Source organism: Gracilinanus agilis, chromosome 4, assembly GCF_016433145.1.
Source record: "Gracilinanus agilis isolate LMUSP501 chromosome 4, AgileGrace, whole genome shotgun sequence".
NCBI lineage: Eukaryota > Metazoa > Chordata > Mammalia > Didelphimorphia > Didelphidae > Gracilinanus > Gracilinanus agilis.
Window position 1 is genome coordinate 88,148,460 of NC_058133.1, and position 22,714 is coordinate 88,171,173.

At 31.9% G+C, this 22,714-nt stretch overlaps 1 protein-coding gene across 1 annotated transcript in view; it reads right to left on the reverse strand.

Annotated features, from left to right (window-relative positions):
• The window catches only part of BRINP3 (BMP/retinoic acid inducible neural specific 3), a 488,755-nt gene that overhangs the window by 141,213 nt on the left and 324,828 nt on the right, over positions 1-22,714 (reverse strand). The window contains exons 4-5 of the mRNA XM_044674904.1: positions 15,483-15,588; positions 11,229-11,465 (exon numbers count right to left, since the gene is read on the reverse strand). Coding sequence (XP_044530839.1) covers positions 11,229-11,465; positions 15,483-15,588 — 343 coding nt within the window. The remainder of the gene's footprint in view (positions 1-11,228; positions 11,466-15,482; positions 15,589-22,714) is intronic.

The window sequence follows — 22,714 nt, forward strand, 5'->3', positions numbered from 1 at the left end:
AGCAGTAGTAGTCAAAACATATTACCTGGAAAATACACTCATAGGTTTAGAGCCATGTAGCCTAATCTTCTCAGTTTATGGATGAGGAAACTAAGACTCAGAAAAATCAAGGAATGTGCATAAATTTACACTTGTAGTGATAAAAAGATTTAAACCTCAGACCCCTGATTCCAAATGTTGTTCTTCTTCCACTGTACTTCAGAGTCCATATTGATGTCAGTGCTATTCTGTCATCCTCCCAAGTATGGACCAATAGACTTACTTTCAAGATAGCATCCAATTAACATCCTCTAAATTTGGCCACAATGTCTCATTTGCTCCATTCTGGTTTTAGTTCTGCAGAAATGACTTCATTAAACTCACGAAATTAGATATTTGGGAATGACCCAGAAGTCCAGAGAAAGTTGACACATGGGAATTTTACTCAGAGTCTTTAGATTCATCTTTCATTTCAGAGAGCATAGAAATTAAAACAAAAAATTAGTTCCCTACTCCAGAGATGTTAGTTCGACTTTTTTCTAGGCCGTAGACCATCTGAATGCATTTCCTATTTAACTGGGCAATGTTTTGAACCAAAAATCATAAGAACTGAATTAAAAAATGAATAAAGACTAAAAATTTTAAGTGATAGGAAAAGTCTCTATAGATTTATAATGCTGTATCCACAGAGGTTTAATTTTATAAATGATTCTTTAACTGAAACTAAGTATTACAATAGCAAATATGAGAAGATTGTTATAGGATAATATTTTGTGTGTTTGTCAGGTTTTTGAAAACTAATATACTGAATGGTATTCATAATCTAACAACTTTTTCCCACTGTTGGAATAAAATCAGCAAAATTCTACAATGGTTAATATCCATAAATATAATATTGGAATAGTATTTGAAATAATATTGAAATAATATCAGCAATAATCATAATAGGGCAATATCTATGGTGCTCCAAAGATATAGCACATAAAATAGGTTTTGAACTCCAAGGAACCTCAGGAGTTCACCTAATCTAATTTTTGCACTTTTTATATGACAAAACTATTAATCAGAAAGTTAAAGTAAATTGTCCAATGTCAAATGGATAGAAAGTAGGAGAACCAGGATTAAATCTCACACCTTCTGGCTCCCAATTCCATTTTTTTTTACAATTCTCCTGTATTAAAGTAAATAATTTAATTTTTAAAGTTTCTTTCTATGATATTTTCCTACTTTTAAAAACTCAGTTCATTATTGTGTTCTTTTAGAGTGTATGAGGAAAATTTTTTAAAAAGACGATCTTGGGATTTGAAGGCTAAAAGAATTAACCTTAAAACCTTTATTCTTTTGAAAAATCAATATCTCACTCGTTCTTTCCAAACTAACTAGATTGTTACTTTGCTCCTTTTCTCAACACTATCATCCTTGAGAGATATAGTTTTATTTCCTATAAGGTAATAATCAGAGCTGGTTTGAAAATTTTAAAGTTGCCAGAGAAGTTTAGGAATTGTTTTTAAAGGTTGTTGAACAGATATAATTTTCTCCTTGGAGTCCGATAGATAGAAAAATACCTTTCATTCTGCAGGGAAGTACAAAAGAGTATGTGTTGTGTGAATGTGTGTGTGCATGCATATCTGTATCTCTGCATATTGTATTTTGTCTATGTATAAAATGTTGATAATAATATTTATGTAACATTTTATTTAAGGTTTACAAAAAGCTTAGCAAATATTAAAGGAAAATGAGAGAAAGCATAGATACTATTATTATCCTCTTTTCACAAATGAGGAACTTGAGACAGATGTTAAATAATTTGTAAGTAATCATGCAGTTATTGTATCCAAGATTAGATTTGAACTTGTGTCTTCCTGAACCTAGGTCTATGTTCCATCCACTGCATCACATTTTATTCACTTTTTATGTTTATTTCTAGGACAAATCATAAGCATATGAACTTTTACTTTGCTTTGGTAGATTTATAGAAGTAGAAGACTAAAATCATCATGAAATGCTAGAGGGTCTGTACATAATACTGTAAACAAAGGTGAATATATTTAAATTATTTCTCAGCTCTGCCAAAATTAATAGTAAATGTAATTAATTATAGGATATATGCATTAACATATGCAATACACATGTGTTAGGTATGCATTCATGTATTGTACACATGTATAATACATACACACATATATGTGTATGTGTGTGTATATATATGTGTATATGCATATACACACATATATATATATGTATATATATATACTTACCTAGTTAAAAGAAAATAGGGTTGAGAGAAATTATCTGTCTTAAGCTTTTTCTCTTCCTATGTGACCCAATGGATAAAGCATTGAACCTCCCTATAGTCATGAGATCTGATTTAGAATCTGGGCTCTGCATCTTATTACATATGTGACCTTTTCAAAAATCACAATTTTTCTGGGGCTGATTTTCCAAGAAATCTGTAAAATGAGTGAGTTGGACTAGATGACCTTTAAGAATCTTTCTATCTCTAGACATATATCATTCTATGATCAAATTCTATAGTTAGACCTAAGGTAACAAAGAAGAGTTAGCATTTCATTATCTTCATTGCTCTCCCAAAAGAAGGAAAGTGCTTTCAATGAAAATCTATGTTCAATCCATGAGAGAGCAAAGTCAGGACAGAATACTGAATATTGGTACTTTATTAAAATATATTTCTTACTCAGTTTGATTTGATCATTTTGATGGTGTATGCCAATTTTTGGCTAAATGTGTTGGTTATATAAAATGCTTATACATGAAGATATATGCAAACTTTATTTACATGTACAAGTTGACTTTTTTTAAAGTCAAATTCATTCGCATAACACTTAAGTTGAAAACAACCACTTTATTTCAGTCCTGACTGCACTGATTTTATTTTAATAACTAATCCACAACTATGAACTTTTCCTCTTCTTAATTTTAAATGATAAATGGTGAACCAAAATGATTTAGGTCATTTTAAGTCAAGCATAATGCATATGGCTAGCTAATTTTACATTATCATGAGAAAAATGGTACTGAATTTGGTGGTGGAATACTTAACCTCATATTATATGAAACTTTTTGTTATTGTTTTACTGTCTGAATTTCCACCAATTAGTTGTAATTTGGGTTTACAAAATTGGTCAAACTTCTTAATATACTGACAAAAATGTTTATATACCACAGCTCCACAATGCATGACAGTATTAATACATACCTTTGTTTCATCACTGATCTTAACTACAAGATCCTTACAAAAATACTTTATCAGCCATTCCCAAATCAGTATTAACTTTTGCCAAATGAACAGTTGTTTCTTTTTTCAAGTTTAGACCCAAGAATAATACTTGAAGATAACAAAAGTTAAATGTGAATTCCTGTGCCAAAAAAATTAGCAATGTCACAGGTATATCTTTATTATTGAGGGAGTGTTACAAAAACAGTTATTGTTTTTATTGGGGGAGGATGAAGACTTCTGATCAATTTAAAGCAAATAAGTATAGCAATTCGGAAAAAATACAATTTACTCTGAGTCAAAAAACCTTTATTCAAGTTTTAGCTCCTCAAAGTTGATAATTTTTTGGAAATTTAATTTGGGTGGCATTGAATAAGTAGATTAGTTCAGGTAGGATTGTCTTTTTAATTATATTGGTTAGCCTACCCATAAAGAACAAATATTTCTCTAATTATTTAAATCTGATTTTATTTGGATAAAAATATTTAATAATTATATTTGTGTATTTCCTGGTTTTTTTTGGCAGGTATATTTCTAGGTATTTTATTCTGTCTGTGGTTATTTTAAATGAGGTATTTCTTTCTACCTCTTTCTACCTCTTCTTTCATCTCTTTGTTAGGGATATATAAAAATGGTGATGATTTATGTGGGTTTATTTTATATTCTGATATTTTGTTAAATTTATTGATAGATTCAACTAATATTTTTAGTTGAATCTCTAGGATTTTCAACATATACCATCATATCATCTGAAAAAGAAATAGTTTTATTACCTCTTTGCCCATTTTGATTCCATCAATTTCTTTTATTAATCTTATTGCAATCACTATCATTTTAATACAATATTATTTAATATTGATGATAATAAGAATCCTTGTTTCACTTTTTATCTTACTGGAAAGACTTCTCTCTTATACATGTTAAAATATTACTTGCTTATGATTTTAGGTAAAGCCCACTAATACCTATGTCTTTTAGTGTTTTTTTTAAATGGGAATGAGTGTTATACTTTGTCAACATATTTTTCTTATTTTTGTTACTGATGTAAACAATTATACTGATAGCTTTACTTATATTAAACTATTCCTGCATTCCTAGTATGAATCTAGTTTGGTTACAATATATAATCTGTGTGTTATATAGTTTTTTAAAAAAATCATATTAACCAAAGATTTATCTATTTGGGGATTTAATTTCATAAAACTAGTTTTATTTATTAAATCAATGCTATTCTTACATTTCATTTTATTGATCTTGCCTTTGATGTTTAGGACTTCTAATTTGGTGTTTAATTGAGGATTTTTAACTTGTTCTTTATGTAAATTTTTAATTGCCCTCTTAATTCATTAGTCTGTTCTCATTTTGTTGATATAAGCATTTATAAATGCAATTTTTCTCTAACAACAGCTTTTGTTGTATCTCATATGCTTTGATATGTTTTCTTATTATTATCATTGCCTTCAATAAAATTATATATTGTTTTTATTACTTTTTCTATACCTCATTTATTCTTTAAGATTAAGTTATTTAGTCTTTGATTAATTACTTTCCGTTTTCATGTTCCCTTACTATATGAAATTTTTATTGTATTACAATCTGAAAATAATTATTTCTGCTTTTCTGCATTTAACTATAAATTTTTTGTGCATTAACATATGGTCAATTTTTGTAAAGGTACCATGTACCCTGGAGAAGGTGTATTCCTTTTTATTTCTATTCAGTTCTCTCCAGATAGCCACAATATTTAGCTTATCTAAGATTTTTAAAATACAATTAAATACTGCATCACTGAAAAGCTGTTAATTTTTGGGTTGGACTAATCTTTATAGATTATATAATCAAATTATTTTTCATCTTATATATGAAGAGACAGAGGCAAGTTAAATAACTATATTGAAATCATAGAACTAGTCAGGATTGGGTAAAAGTCCAGTACTCAGAATAACCTTTCTATTATATTTATTTATGTCTCTCGAATTGCGCTTTTCCCCTTTGCTTGGATAAATGAATTCTACAGATGAATTTTCTACTTTTTATGACAAACCAGGAAGGTGGAAATTATCCTTTGTCCTTAAAAAACTCCTTTCAATTTTATGTAAATGGACAAAAGTCAGCTAGAGGTTCAGACTTTGTTATGAATTCATAACTGAAAGGAAAAAAAGACACAAAAGTACTAAAAAGGAAAAAATAAGAAAATAATTGCTGTGTAGAAAATAGAGTGTAAATCAAAATAACAAAATCTAATCCTCAAGACACACAAAAGGTTAGCATTCACTGTTTTGTAATTATAACATTTAAAAAGTACAGTGATTTTCAGGTAACATGACAGGAAAGTTTTCCACAGTAGCATCAAAGCAATTTCCACAAGAGGGTGCCTTCATCTGCCTTTCTTAAAGTTACCAAATAATGTAACGTCCCATTTATATAGGACATCATATGGATAAATAAAAATTTAGTCTGTCAAGAATTACAATAGAATTTTAATGACCATATCCTAAATGAAAGTATGTTTTAAAGGACTTTTAAAAAATGTTCACAATATGTAAGAGAATTTTTGCTAAATGAGAAATATCACAATTTCTTCATTTTCAATGATGACCTAAATAAGCAAAAACTCTAGTTGCTTCAGAAAAGAATTGTGGGTAATAAGCAAAAAAATGCATATAAATATGTGTTCTCTGACCATCTCCTTTTTAATTTTTTTACTTTTTAAAGGCAAGCTTTTTAAATGCTATTGACTGAAAATATACTTGTGTGTGTGTGTGTGTGTGTGTGTAGATAACTAACGAACCCATTTTTTTGCTTTTTATTTGACTTAGTATACTATTTAAAACCAGTACATTTCTCATTTGTTTTCCATATCTTCTATAGCTCCTTCTTCCTACCAATCATTTTCCAATAATCCTGTTTTTTCTCCACACATATATTTTCCTAAGTTCTCTTTGCCAATAATTCTTTTTTTTTCCCCTGTACATTTTCACTATTTTATTTCTCCTCCTCCAATTATCTGGTTAGCCAGTTGTTATTATAAGTTTAAAATGCTATTCTAACTATGAAAACAATAACTGAATTCATGATTTGACACAAAGTATTTGATTGCTGAGAGAACTAAACTTGAAGAATGTATATTAAAACCAATCTGGAGACTCTGTTATCTTTCCAAAGTACTACGGTATTTATACAGAATGGTTTCTTGAGTAGAAACACTGTCAAGATTGCCACTTAAGAGACTGGTCTGTTTGTTGACTATGAACTGAAACAGTGAAGATTTGAAGCAATACAGAAATTTAGGAGGGCACTGAAGTAGTCTAAAGAGGTGATTAAGGCCCATGGTGGGCTATATGAGAGAAGAATAAAGATGTGAGAAATGTTGTGGAGGAATAAAGGGAAAGATTTGGCAATTAAATAAATTGTGGAGAGACGAGTTGTGGTCAAAGTTGAGGTTGTAAAATTTGGAGACTAGAAGGCTGGAATATTGCAGTACCATAATAAATTATAAATACATGTTGTCTCGCCAGTCAGATTATAAGCTTCATGAGAGCAGTCACTGTCTTTTGCCTCATTTTGTATCTCCAGAATTTAGCACAGTGCCTGGCACAGAGTTGGCATTTATTTAATGAATATTGACTGACTGATCATGCCTTGTGACAAAAATTGAAAATTTTTATAGAAGGATGGGTTTTGGAAAAGAAATGAATCCTTCAAAAGCCAAAGGTCACCTCAAAAGCACAGTAAGATATTCATCCAGAACTTGAGCAGAAGTGAAGACTGATGAATCAGTATATTATTTGAATGATCTAAATTAAAAATTGATAATCAATTATTATCTATATGCTTATGTAATGGAGTTGACAGTTATGTTAACAATCAATAATACAAACTATAGATACAAAAAGTCCTTTATTTTATTCAGACAATATTCTGATTCAATATTTCATTTACACATTGACATAAATAAGCTATTTCTATTTTCCTAGTCTTGCAAGTTATGAATCTTTGTCATTATTTCAAAAAAGTTATATATTTTAAAATAAACAATTCTTCAGTGCATTTTTAATCTTATACAAATTAATATTTACATCCCATAATAACATATGAAGATATTTAAAATCTCCAAAGAATTAGTGATTAAGAGAAATTAAGCTCCTGTAGCTTGGACTATTCTCAGTAAAAATGGGGTTGAAATCTAAGCATACAAAAATCACACACAAACTAATATATCATTTGTCCCCTGGAATCCCTACAGAAGATTCTAAGGGCTGACATTTACAAATACTGTCACTGCATTGCCATCATCCCAAGAAAAGAAAAAGCAGGTAAATATCCTTCTATACAACTCATTTAGAGTCTCACCAGCAGCTACAGCTGCCCCAAGGTAGCACAAGCACTTTCATACTCTTGTCATTGGTCCAAGTAACTAGATAGTTCTTTTATCCTATTTGTCCTTGTGGAATAAAAAAGATAAGAGCTGTCCCCAAAGCTATCAGAGATGCTTTGTAAATGTCATATTTTTGAAATAGAGGCTGATACATAAGTGGCATTCCATAACCAAAGTACACTATAATAATGATTATTATTTTACTAGGAATTATTATGTTAGTACTAATTTAAGGAAATATTATTTCATATATTTATTACTAGAATACAAACCAAACTTATGATACAGTACCTGGAATTTAGTAAAGTAATGGAAAAATAAATGACTATATTCAAAGTAAATATTAATCAGATAGATACTCTAAACTTTCAATATAACATTAACTAATATACCCCAATTTTTTATAAAATAATTATGTGTTTTAGGGTCGACTTGGCCTTTCAGAGCTTTTTAATGGAAGCCCAAGAGAGATCCAATTAGAGAAACAATTTATTAGAACATTCAGTCTTTTACCTGTAAAGTAATCTTATAGCATTGATTCTGAAGACACTATTTCTCCAAATTTCCTGTTTTTACTGGAAGATTTGCTTTAATACAGGTTCTAGTTAGGATGATAGGAATGGTGGTAATACTTTTTACTTAGTTAAAATGAATAATGTCCTTTCATTTAATAAAAATATTTTAATGTGATTTCATTGCTAGGGGGTGAGTAACTCCCTCTACCACTATAAATTGGCATCAACTCTACAACTTATAGTCTTGAAATGTTCCTCAGGCACAGAGAGTTTACATGAATCAGCTTCTTTATCAATTTATCTAATTTTAAATAATTGAGGCTCATTTTAAATAACTGTATGGCTGGTGGAGTCAATAGATGGAAGCCTCCCCCCCCAAAAAAATTTCAAATCTAGGGATAAGATTGGTAACCATCACTCTGAAACTAAAATTATTTTTTTAAAAAGATACTAGTATTACTTGTTCTAAATCATTAAATATTCTTGTTTGTATATCACTTAGGTAATTAGAGTGTGATCAAGAAGTGGCTCAGTAAAATGCAATTAATGTCAGATAAACTAAAATCCTGAACATTCAACATGTCACAGAGGTAAGTTGCAGGGAAACAAGAGTCTGGTAACAAATAAAGAAAAAAATGAATTGGATGTAATTAAATCAAGTTTCTGTATCCCAAAAGCTGTGGACTAGACCCTGGACAGTTGTGATCCCACCAGTCATTCAGGTTCATATATAAATATCATGCTCAACTCATCACTCTCACAGTTCCCATATCTAGTATGTTGTCAAGTCCTTTTGATTTTCCTCTTGCAACATGTTTCAGATATATCTTCCTTTTCTCTCCTGACACTGTCATTTCCCTGGTACAGATCTTTTCCCTCTAATATCTGGATTAATGCAATAACTTCCTTGATAGTCTTGCTGCTTCAAATCTCTACCTACTACAGCCTGTCTTTGATTTAGGTGTGAAATTAATCTTCCTAAAGCATAGATCTAATCATATCAGCACCTTTAAAAAAACATGGTAGAATCTCCTCATCACCTTCAGGATCAAATGCAAAATCCCATTTGGGCACTCAAAGCTCTTCCCAAAATGACACCCTCCTACCTTTTCAGTCTCCTCTATATACTCTGAGATCCAAAGGCACTGGCTTCATTACTGTTCCTCTCACAAGCCATTTCATCTCTAGTAGACTGGCCATTTCCATTATCTACCTCTATTGCCTTATCTCCCCATTCTGGCTTCCTCCAAATCCCAACTAAAATCACTTTATCTACAAGAAACTTTTTTCTTATTCCCATTAATTCAAGCATCTATCCTCTACTGCATATCTTCAATGTATCCTGTATATACCTTGTTTGCACAGTTATTTGCATATTATCTCCTCCATAGATTATTATCCTCTCCTACCTGAACTAATGCCACAGTCTCCTAGCTAAACTTCCTGCCTTAAAATTTTCCTCATTCTTTCCAACCTCAACTCAGGTGACAATTTAATCTTACTAAAGAATAGATCTGATTGTCTGAGTCCCTATTTTAATAAACTCATCCAGCTATTTGTTTGCTTTTCTTTGTGCTTAATAAACTTTTCATCCAAACTGTGAACTTCTGGTATGTACAATTTGTTGTTTTAGACAGATACATACATGCATACATACACAAACATATTCTAACTTGAACATTTTAAAAATCTTATTCTGCGCATTAAAATGTTTTATTGATGCTTAAAACAACATTTATTCTTCCTTCCTTCCTTCTAAGTCTATAAATAAGGGCTCATATAAATACTAGGAATGGTTATATTGTACAATGCTAAAGCGAAATGTAATATGCCTAATCAAATCAGTATTGCAAACTGTTCATTTTTTCATGAGGTTTGAATCAATTAGTTTTCCAGCAATTTATAGCATAGTCATAAGCCACCAAATCCGGTTCTGAGTTTGCCTTTGTCAAATATATAAAAATTCTCTGAGGCAAATGGGATTATGGGATAGATAAAAGTAGCTTTATGGCTTTAGGTATGAGTATTTTATGTTTTGCATTTTATTTTTTAAAATAAAATAAACTTGGTCCTCTATCTCTCTATTATTAGCTGAAATATTTGTACAGGAATTGAGGATTCTTTTACTTTTTTTCAAGATACCTAGATCTGTGCTGTATTCTAATGTCCCTAGTGGAGACCACAAGTAGTTGATTAAAGTAGCCAAATTCTGATGTTCACAGGAGACCAAAAGTGAAGGTTTAGCGAGATTTTTCCCATCTTAGATCAAACCTGGTTTGTGTAGAGACAGTAATTTTGTCCTGAGAAATGGGTTGCAAATGAAAAATGTGAATTCTGAATCAGAGAAAAGATGCATTCCTATAATGTATTAAAAATTCACAGACAACTTATTCAACCTCTCCTTCAAGACAATCCCCCAATGAATGCATCTAATACAGCCAGATATTTTATGGCACTAAAAGGTACTCTTTAATAGGAATTTATTTGTCTGATTTAATATTTTTCTCATTTAATGAAAGATAGTTAATATTGTGCAAGAGGCATTTGATTCGGAGTCAGAGAAGTCAGTTTCAAATCCTGACTATATTTCATACTTCTTGTGTGACCTCATATAAGCCACTTTCCAACTCTGAGTGACAGTTTCAACATTTATTAAATGAGAACTTATGTAAGAGGATCTCTAAAGTTCACTTCAGCTCTAAATTCTGTAATCTTGTCAATCCTCATCATTGTGGGTAACACAATGAAAATCAAAAAGCCCCTGAATGGCCCTAGGGAAATAGCCAATAATCACTTTCAGAATTGGGAAAAAAACCAACAAATGATAGGAAATGGTAAAAATTCGAATTACTCTTCATGTCCTAAAGGATTAGAGCTATGACTGATAGGCAAATTCATTAGATTAATTCTGTCTTGAATTTTTTTAGCTGAAAAAGAATGCCAGTTTGAGGAAAAACTTGGACTAGAGAGAAGCATAAAACAAAGATTCAAGATTTGGTGATGATGTTCTCTATCCATACTATGCTGTAATTCTTCCTTTTTTATTAGTAAAGAAATTTTTTTCTCATTTGAATGCATCCTAACAGTCTGCAGCCCCATTAAAACAAAGTGCATGTCCTACCTGATTCCTCAAAATCATTGTTGTAAGCATTCCAGGTTTCACTTATTCGAAGAAGATTTTCTTCCATGGCTTGAATATCCATGTAAGGACAGTTGCATTCTGGAAATTTGAGGCCACATTGACACCAACAATCATTGTCTTTACAGATAAATTCTCCTTCTGAATTGCAGGCAATATAACTTAGAGCTGCCTGCACAAAACGTTCTTGTAGGTAGTCTGGAAGGATAACCTGAAGCCCTTTATTTAGGAAAAAAAGAAAAATTAATAATAATTTAAAAAGCATATACATTATTCCATTAAATGCAATTAAAATAGTTATGGAGAACATATTATGTGGACAACATTGTGCTGGACCCTAGGAATTCAAAGATACTATTCCCTTCTTATTAAAGAGATTATATTCTCCTCTAGGCACACAAATTACACACAGCTAAGGAATTGTATTATATCTTGAAAAGAAAAAAATCAAGAAGACATAGGGTGAATAAAAAAGACTTCATGTAGGTGTTTTTAGTTGAGATCATCCTTTACAGAAACTAGATATAAGAGGTGCATCTGTTGACTTTGTGCACAACAGTTTGGGAGACAGACTATGCAAAGGTCCAAAGGTGAGAAAACAAAATATAAGGTAGGAATAGCTCATAAACCCAATCAAGTCAGAATGTAGTCTTGGAAAGGTATTGATGAAAAATGAGTCCAGAAAATTTGGTTGATTCAGATTTTGGTAGGTTTTCAGTATTACGCTGTGAAGTTTGCATTTTATTTTAGAAATACTTATTATTTTTAATAAAAAACAGTTAACATATCTAAGATTGACATTAAAAGATTCGATATGATGAATTATAGATATTTGGAATTTTGATTCATCAATTAAATCAATATAGGGATAAAAAAAACTAACGAGGAGAGAATATGTTAACTCTCAGTCAATCAAAAGGTATTTATTACTATATATTAGAAACAATGCTAAGTTATGTTGATAAAATAAAATTAGTATTAAACCCTGTCCTTAAGGAACTTACATTCTAATGAGGAAGATTAAATAAAGAAAGTGATATATTTATATATACACCTATAGGTGTAGAGATATCAACCAACACATATATGTGTATTTGGTGCATATCTCCATAGTTCAGAATATACAAGACAAATACAGACTAGATGGAAGATAACTTTGCAGGGATAGAGGGTAATAGGTAATAGGAAAGGAAGGCTCACCGGGGGTGTCATATTTGAAGGAAATTTTAAGGAAGTTATTAATTCTAAGAATTAGATCTAGAAGGGATAATATTCCAAGTATGGTAACAATGATCACAAAGTCATAGAAACTGGAATGTTTTTTGCTAGTATCCAATTAGGTCATCATGTCTGAAAAACAGAAAGCCAAGAGAGCAGTAGAATGTAAGAAACTGGAAAGCCTAAAGGATGGAGATTGTGAAGGCCTTTAGATGACAAAAGACTTCATATTTGATTATGTTGGTAATAGATTCAATAGACTTGATTTGAGTCAATTGACTTGAGTCAACAGACTCAAGATTTTGAGTCTAGGGGTGAAATGGTCAGATGCACAAGTTAGGAAAATCATTTTGGCAGCTATGTACATAGTGGAACGGGGTGTGGAAAACTTTGAGGGCAAGAGACCAAGCAGGATTTTGCAATAGACCATGTATGAGGTGATGAGGGTCTGAACAAGGACGTTGGCTTATGTGAGTGGACAGAAGGGGAATATGTGCAGACAGCATTATAGGACAAAAGAACAGATTTCTGCATATGGTTATATAATAAAGAAAAGAGAAAAATAGGAATAAAAATTCAACAAATTAAAAAAAATAAATCAGAAATAGAAAATGACAAGTTTGTGAACTGGGTGACTGGCAGAATGGTGGTATCCTCAACAGGAATAGATGATGTTTGGAGGAATTCTAAGGATTTTGTTTGGGAGCAAAGAAAGTATATATTGTAAAATTATCTTCCTTAATGTTGATCTCAGATCCAATATAATTTTTAAAAAGCTTTATATAAATACATGTAAATATATAACATATATGTATATATGATAAAAATGAAACTAGAATTGCAAGAAATATATCACCTCTAATGCCTATTAGATAGAAATATAGTTACATAACTGTCACTCCCATAGGGCAACTTTATTGATCATTAAAGCCGGCCACCGGGAACCATACAGACTAATTTAGGAATGTTACAGTTCGTTTCCTTGTCACATGTAGGAACAACCTTTGTCATTTTCCTTGTGAGTTCCTCAGATGAAAGATTTAATGAAGTGGATTTCTTTTAGGTGGACTGTCAAAGAATGAAAAAAGGGGTAGGTATAAAGCTTCCATTGTTAGGAAAAATTCAATAAATGTTAAAATTTCTTAGATCTGTGCTATCAGAAATCACAGGGGAAAACTGCAATTTGGCTATTCTCATTTGGTGTCGATATTTGAAACTTTAACATAGAGAGTTGAATACACAATATGACAACTAGCAGGAAAACAGGAAACAAAAATAAAAGAAAATGTGTCCAATTACCCATTGCATTTCACTACTAAAATGTATCATTTGATATGTTCTTTAGTCACAAAGAAATAACTACTTGGCTTAAATTGTTGGTATTATCTGTACTGTTGATTGAAAAAAATGAAAGTGAAAACTCTTGCTTTGGGAAAAAAAGCATCTTTATGCTTTTCATGAGCTGAGGTCATGTCTTACTTCAACTGACACTGGCTAGTTGATATTTTATTTTTCAGATTTTATTAAGGAGCACTTTTTGTTTTAATGTTAAATAAATGTTATTTAGTATCTCTATGTGTGCAATCAATAGATCTTATGCTATGTGGGTAAAGAAGATATTCCTAATTCTCTCTGTATCTCTGACTACTACTCTGTCTCAGTCTCTCAACACTCTGACATAGTAAATAGTAGAATTAAAAATAATTCTACCATTGCATTCATGTAAACAGAGATTAAGGACAGAATGTTGATGTATTTTACCATGCTTAGCATCTTCTGAAAAATATAATCTTTGAAAAGGACAATATAAGTGATAAGTTCATACATAGTTTAGACACTAGTTTGTTATTTTTTAAATTACAAATTCAGAGGAATTATTTTAATATTTTTATAATGAAAGTGATGACAAAATGAATACTAGGAAAATATTTCTAATGTTCATTTAGTCTAGTGTAAAAATATTTTAATAACTATCTGGATGTTCTTATTTACATGGATACTTTGGTATTAGTTTTTTATTTAGATATTATTTAAATAAACTGGTATTTGACCAAATTCCTTGAGTTTGAAAATGAGACAAATTTTAGTAGGTTATTCTCAATCATTCCCCTACTCACTTTTACAAAAAAAACAAAGAGTTAATTTAGTGTTATATAGCTTGAATAATGGACTAAAGCAAAGCAGTTTTTCTTCTCTCCCTCTTTCTCCTTGTTTTAGAATCTCTCCCTTATGACATTTACCTGATCAATACACCCAGTATAGCCATATATTTTAAGGTATTTTAAGATAATAGTTCATTGTTGTATTGTATAGCTATGTTGGGTTTTGATCTAGTGTTTCATTATATGCAAGTAAGGATATATATCCATGCAAACTGACACTTTTTTGGTAGGACAGCTTGTTCCATTGACTCACCTAATACCATGACAAGTACATACTCTAGAAACATTTTGAATCACTGCCATTAACATAATAAAAAGGAAAGATACTCTGAAGATACATTATAAATTCAAATAATTTTAAAAACTATATAAAAGTTCTGTTTACCAGAAGGCAAATATGAGTAATAGTTTTAAATTTATATTATAAACAAATTATGTTGCCACAGTATGAATTCTTATGTTTAAAACTGTGGAAGAAGGAAAGTTTCATTCAGAAATAGAAAAACACAGTAAGTGGTAAAGATAATGGTTGTTACGACTAAATAAAATTTTATCAAGATAATTCATTTCACATTCTTAGAGAGGTGTATGTGTTTGGGTACCTGGATGCATGTGCACATATATATATGCATATATATATGTGAATATATGTATATGATGTTTACCTATTATGAAGAAAAGTGAATATCTGACATTTTCTCAAAGACCTCAAGAATTTCAGAAAAAAATTAGAAAACTGACCTTTTTGACATTTTAAAATTCCAATATATTGCAGATTACATTTTTAAAAAAAGAAATATCACTTAATAAATGATATCCTGTTTCATATAAATTTAATGAAAGTGCACCTACATACCTTGTAACTGAATCTTATTCTCAGGACTTTGAACCAGAACAGAACTGACTGAATCTAGGTTGTCATAGTTACTGCAGCCAAGAGGACCAGTTCGTGTTTCTGTTACCTGATGAACAAAATATTAACTCATTATATAAATCAGGCATTTAAGATGTTCATTTCAATTCAGTTTAGCTGCTAGATACAAATGTTTCATTGTTTGGTTGTAAATATTTTTGAAAAGTTTAGGAACTGGGAAGGTAGATGGAATAAAAATACTCCCTACCATATAAGAAAATTGGCTTCCTTTGCCTCAACTTCCATTTTCTCCCTTGTGGTCCCACATAAATCTTTTAAGAACATACTGAAATCTTCTCTATGGTCAGAGATACGATTCACATATTGACATTGGATTTACCTTTCATCACAATAAAAATTTGTGATGTAGAGAAACTGAGAAACAAAGTTCTGAGCATAGTCATTTTATTAGCAAACTATCAGTTGCCAGTAAAGTGAGACCTCAAGTCCCTCAATGACCAGCAATACGATAGAGCAGACATGGCAAACTTTTATTTAGTTGGTTACATAAAGTTTAGTGCTGAATTAAGATTGTGATTGTTTTATAGAAAGGCAGAGCAAAGGTACAGAGTGGGCTCATATTTGGCGTAATCATGCTGACTTCTAAAAGGAAGATAACAAAGATAACAAGGAAAACAATTAATCTGTCAACATCCTGTGGAAAGTTCTATTTTAGGCAGCCCCTTATGACTCTATTCACTTACTTTCCCTCCTCCCTTCTGAGTTAAGATAAATTGAGTCCAGACTGTAGCCCAGAGGAATGGGAAAGCTAAACTTATAAAGAAGTCAAATATTTTATTGATGCTAATGTTAAGAAGTCAAACTGACTTGTTAAATCAAATAAATTCCTAAATATTGATTCCAGTAATTAGAGACATAATTAATACATGACACAGAATACAGCAGAGTACAAATTTTTAGGTTCACATTCTACTATGATAAAAAATACTCCCGAACATATAAAATTAACATATTATTACATGAGAAATATTTTTCCTAAAGTAACAGTTGTTGGCAATCCTTAAACATGAAATCATTATAATGACCAAAAATAAGAACATGAAAACTATTTATTAATATCATTTCTAATCAAATAACACAATGAGGCAGTATCTACATTTTAGAGTCATTTACATTGTTTTTTTCCTTTATAAACAAACCAGTTCTATAACGTTCTATCATTATCAACATGAATCCAAAACAGATTCCACTCCCAACTTTCTCATTTTTGAAAATGTTATATCTACTCACAAAAGCTAAAAATCTTATTACTCTTTGGATCATTCTTCCATTTATTTTTATTCCCAATCAGTTATTAAAGTTTTAAAATTGTTCTTGTGAAAATTGCTTGCATATTTATTCTTCTAGTCCATTCTCACTACCGAAACATTATTCCAACCTTTCATCATCTTAGGCCTGAATGACCACAACTTTGGTTGTATTGATCTTCCTGACTTCAGCCTCCCTGTTCTCTTTCACTTCTCCTTATGGCTCAAGCTAATCACAAAATCTTCCTGATTCTACCAACTGAGAATAAACTATCTCTTTTTTTAATATCCCTTTAAAAATCTTTTACCCCTTCTATGAGCATGGGTAAAGTTCATTTTCTTTAACTTACAATCGTTTGAGCATGGATATACCAACAAACTTTGAGAATGTAAGTTCTTTTAAAGTACTGAGTTAGTAATTTTCCCCAGATTTCTATTTCCCATGCCTAGCATAATACGTTGTCTGTAATAATAAATATTAACATGAAATAAAATATGAAATTGAATTGCTAGTCTGCCTCCAAACCAGTCCATTTTGCTTACTGCTATCAGAATAATTTTATTTCCTGTTTCCTAATATGAATCCTCTACACTATTTAAGTTCATCTTGTGTTTATCACATGGGAATTCTCCTGTGGAAGAAATATGATATCATTATAATAGTACTGATTGTAGAGTCGGAAGACTTGGGTTCACATCCTACCACTGACATTTATTATTTGCGTGGCCTTGAGCAAGACCTTGGGCCTAGTTTTCCTCAAATGAAGATTCATTCTATGATTCTCATCTATAATCAACTATTATTTCAACTTTACTTCTTTTTCGTGATAACACTGGGTAATACTATATATCAGAAAATAAATGACTGTCACAATTTGATGGGGCAGATATTGCCTAACCAATCGATAATATTGTGTCTACTATGTTCTGGGGTTATAAAGAAAAGAAAAAGATATTCTTTGCTCTTGAGGAACTTGGATTTTAATGGAGGAAATAATTTGTTGAATTAAACAACTATATATAAATGACTCATGTATAGGATAAATTAGAAATTAAAAAGAGAAGGCACTAGAATGGAGGGGTATTAGGAAAGCCTTCTTATAAAAACTGGGATTTGAAGGAATCCAGAATACAAAGATGAGGAAGGAGAGCATTCCAGTTATGAGAGACACCAGTAAAAAATGCATGGAGTTGTGAGATGGAGTGCCTTGTGAAAGAACAGCAAGAAGGCCAGTGTCACTGGAATGGAAAGTATATGAGGCTGGCATAAGGTGTAGGAAGAGCTGGAAAAATGGGAAGGGGCCAGGTTATGATTGGCTTTCAAAGACTCTTTTTAATGATAAATAACATAAAAATATTAAAATTAACAGATTTTCAGAGCTTTTGATTGATATTTTTATCAAATTTCTTTTTTAAATCTAAATTCTATAGCTTTCCATATCCATCAAATATTGTCCTTTTTTTTAAAAAGCCTCCTCAACAGTTTGACTTTAAGTCAAAGAGTCCCTTATACAGTATTATTTAGGATCTTTAGTACTTTGATGCATCTTTTGATTTTATTAATAATGATATAATTCATTAACATTGATTAAGATTAATCTGCACACCTCATCCTGTGTGTTTCTATTCCATATCCTCTATTATCTTTCTTCCAATTTCATCTTCAAATCTTCTTCAAATGAAATGGCTGACATGGGATAATAAACCAAGCTCTGTTGGTTCATTGTCTCCTGTCTTTCCATAGTTGGAGATAATTCTACAAGTAATCTGCTATACTTGGCAATAATCTCTAAATGAACTTGCCCTCTAAGCCAGCATTGCCCTTGTAGCTTTTTTGCTTGATAGCAATATCAAATATCTGTGGATTGTACCCTTGTTCTTTCTGTTGTGATAACCATTAAATTTCCCAAAGAAATGATGACAAGAAGAGTCAGTAAACACTTATGCAATTCATGTCATTTCAGAGACAATAGTCTATTTAAATCAGTAAAGTTGAAGTTACTGAAATCTTACAATACTTATTAGATTCCCTCACAGGCCAACATAGAGTGAACTGTAGAGCACCCTGATGATGAGATGGGAGACTGCATTTATCAGAGGGGTTAAACTAATATCACTACTTTGTCCACTGTCTTCCCTCAGATTACAATTAAAACAGCCAAGCATCTGGAGTTCAAAGAATTAGGAAATAGGAATGTCCTACAAACTACCAGACCTACTTCTGTAACTTAACACATGCAGTTACTATTGAGGAGAGCAATCGTGGTGAAGGCGTCCACCATATCCATTATCACCAGCAATAACTAACACCAGGAGATAAATGAGCCCAGGACCTCTTAGAGTTCCAGACCCCCTTAATTATCAGTCCTACTTTAAGCCTAGCCTTTCATAGCCATTGTCTTAAAATGCAATTCCTAGGAGAAGGTCCTGTTCATCTCTGCTGCCAGCCAAGTGTCACATACAGGGCAGAAAAGCAAACTTACTTTAAGTATTGGGATTCTCCAAGGGAAAGGCAGTAGCCAGAATGTGCCAGATAAGTCAAACTATAACTCCTACCACCTTGAAGATCATTTCCCTAAGAACTCTTATGGAAATAGCCAGGGACCATGAAATCAATTATTTTTAACAGTAATAATTCCAGTTCAATGCACATAGTCATGATCTTTAGAAATAACTTTTTTGTAGATACTGATTTTGTAGGTGCAACAGGCACATTTATTCATGACCCAGAAAAGAGTTGTCAATAATGTCTTAGGCCCTGTGAAATCGTTCAACATCAGAAACTCATATGATTTTATCAGTTGAAAAGACATTAGAGAAGATGCATTACAATGTTCTTTGATTCTGCTAAGGACCATAGAATATTTCTATCTGGAAAATAGCTGAAACCTTTTTATATGTTATTCACCCTCATCCAGATGTGAGCTCCTTGAGAATAGGGTTTATCTTCCTTTCATTTTTGTATTCCCAGTGTTTAGTACAATCCTTTTCATATAATAAGCACTTAATAAATGTTTAATTCAATAATCCAGTAAATAAATATTTATTAAGTGCCTTCTCCATTCCAAAAACTGTTCAAAGCCCTAGGTCATGAAGAAAAGCAAGAGAGTCTAAGCCCTCCACAAGCTGACAATCAAATGGGGAAGAAGACATGCAATCAATTAGGTACAAACAAACTATATACAGGATAAATAGGAAATAATCAACAGAGAGAAGGCACTAGAAACTGGGAAATAAGTCCTATAGAAGATGAGAGTTAAGCTGGGATTTTAGGGAAGTGAGGGAAGTCAGGAGGCAGAGATGAAGAGGGAAAGCAATCTAGGCAAGGGCAGAAAGCCAGGAAAAATGTCATGATTCAGGAGATGGAGTTTCTTAAATGAGGAATAGCAAGAAGGCCAACATCACAGGACTGAAGAGTAGAGAAGGTAGTAAGGTGTAAGAAGACTGAAAAGGTAGGGGTAGTCTATCTAATTTAGGGCTTTGAGCACCAAATAAAAATGTTATATTTGATCCTGTAAATGCTAGGGAATCCCTGGGCCTTAGTGAGCCAAAAGGTGACATGGTTATACTTATACTTTGAAGAATTACTTTAGAAGCTAAGTGGAAGACAGAATGATGTGGAGAGAGACTTGTAGCAGGCAGATCAACCTACAGGCTAATTCAATAAAACAGGCATGAGGAGAAAAGCACTTATACTTCAGTGACAGTATGGAGAGGAGAGAAAGGGGAGGGGCATATTCAGGGTCATTTACAAAGATGAAATTGACAGATCTTTGTAAAAGATTGGATATGGGGGTGAGAGATAGTTAGGAGTCAAAGAGAATAGCAATAGTTACTAGTGTTCTGTGAATGATTAAATTGATGATATTTTCTTAATCCTCATCCATCTTGATTTTTTCATAGCATTTGATACTATGAATCACCCTCTTTTCCTTGATATTCCCCTATCTCTAGGTTTTCATGATGCTTCTATCTACTAGTTCTTTTCCAATCTGTCTCAATAACCTTTACTAGATCTTCATCCAGTTCTTCCTGCTTGCTAACACTGAGTGTGCCCTAAGATTCTGTGCTGGGTCTTCTTCCAGTTTTCCTCTATAATATTTCACTTGCTGATTTCATCAGCTCTCAGGGGATTCAATTATCTTCTCTTTGTCAATGATTCTAATATCTATTCATCAAGCCTTAATATATCTTTTAGTCTATAGTACTGCATTTTCAACAGCATATTATATATACAAACTAAACCATTATCTTTCTCCCCAAACCCTCCCCTCTTCCTAAAGTCACAATTAACATCGATTGGTCTCAAACTTCTTTTCAAGAACCTGAGCTCATAAACTAGTAGTCATCTTTGACTCCTCAATCTCTCTCATGTGCTCCTGTTTCATATCTATTCTGTTGTCAAGCCTTATTAAATTTCTCCTCACATTGATGTAGGCTATCATCTCCTTATGCCTGTACTATTTCAACAGTTTTCTGGTTGATTTTTTTCTATTTCAAGTCTTTCTCTATTATGTACCATCCTCCACTGAGAAATTAAAAGGATCTTCCTAAAATACAAGCCAGGTCATGCCACTTCCTATTCTTTATTGGTTTTATTAGTTTCCTATTACCATCAACATCAAATCTCATGCCACTTCCTACGTTTTTGGAATTCTTATACTTTACTCCTTTTCCATGTAGGATCCAACCAAATGACCTGGGACTCAATAATTATCTTTGCACTTCATTTCCCAACTTTGTGCAATTTTATTGGCTATTCACCATTTCTGAAAGTCTCTCTAAATATATTTACATGTTGACTCCCTCACTAAACTGTGAGATCCTTGAAAATAGAGACTGGGTTATGATCATCTTTTTTTTTATTTCTACCACATAGCACAGTGACTGGCACATCATTAGATTTTTGTTGGCTTTACTAAACACAATCTAATTTGATTCTGACATCAATTCTGTAACTTAAGTCCTAGTATGATAGCATCATCCCCATTTAATAGAAAATGAATCTAAGTCTAAGAGAGATCACATTATTTCCACTGTGCACAAAGGTAGCAAGTGTCAGGGGTATTATTTAAACCAAATCTTCTTTACTATAAGTATAATACTTTAGAAAGTAATACCACTATTAATCTACTATTAGTGAACTTCTATGAATTAGGTAGTCTGGTCCTCAGACAGCAATCAAAAACTGTTCAAAGATTGCTACTTTAATTCTTTCTAATTTGGAAAAGCCTCCTAGGTGTAACATTCCACTAAAATAGCTTTTAAGAACTCTCAACAGTGATGTAAGGCATTGTCTTGTCATATGACTCCTATAAAGTTGCCTTTAACCATAATAGTAATATACTATATATATATACAGAGAGAGATATGCCCACATAGACCTTTATTAAACAGATTAAGTTAATCTGTTTAATAACCCTTTCCTGCTCATTGTAAACCCCAGAAGAAGTAGGAAAGGGGGCAGCTGGGTAGCTCAGTGGATTGAGAACCAGGCCTAGAGATGGGAGGTCCTGGGTTCAAATGTGACTTCAGATACTTCCTAGCTGTGTGACCCTGAGCAAGTCACTTAACCCCCATTGCCTAGCCCTTACCACTCTTCTGCCTTGGAGTCAATATACAGTATTGACTCCAAGATGGAAGGTAAGGGTTTAAAAAAAAAGAAGTAGGAAAGTTAAGTTTTTATTACAATGTAGTAATAGAAGAATAGATACAACTTTCCAGGTCTCAGGAAGGTCCCTAAATGAGAAGTGCTGGGCATCTTAGAATAAAGACTTGAAAGAAGAAGGCAAGAAATATTGTTAGAGAAGATTTTCCCAAGAGCAGTACTCTTAGTTAGGTAAATGTATTCCTGGGTATTCATGATACTTTACTGATAATTCATGTGGTTACTCTTGCACCTCATGC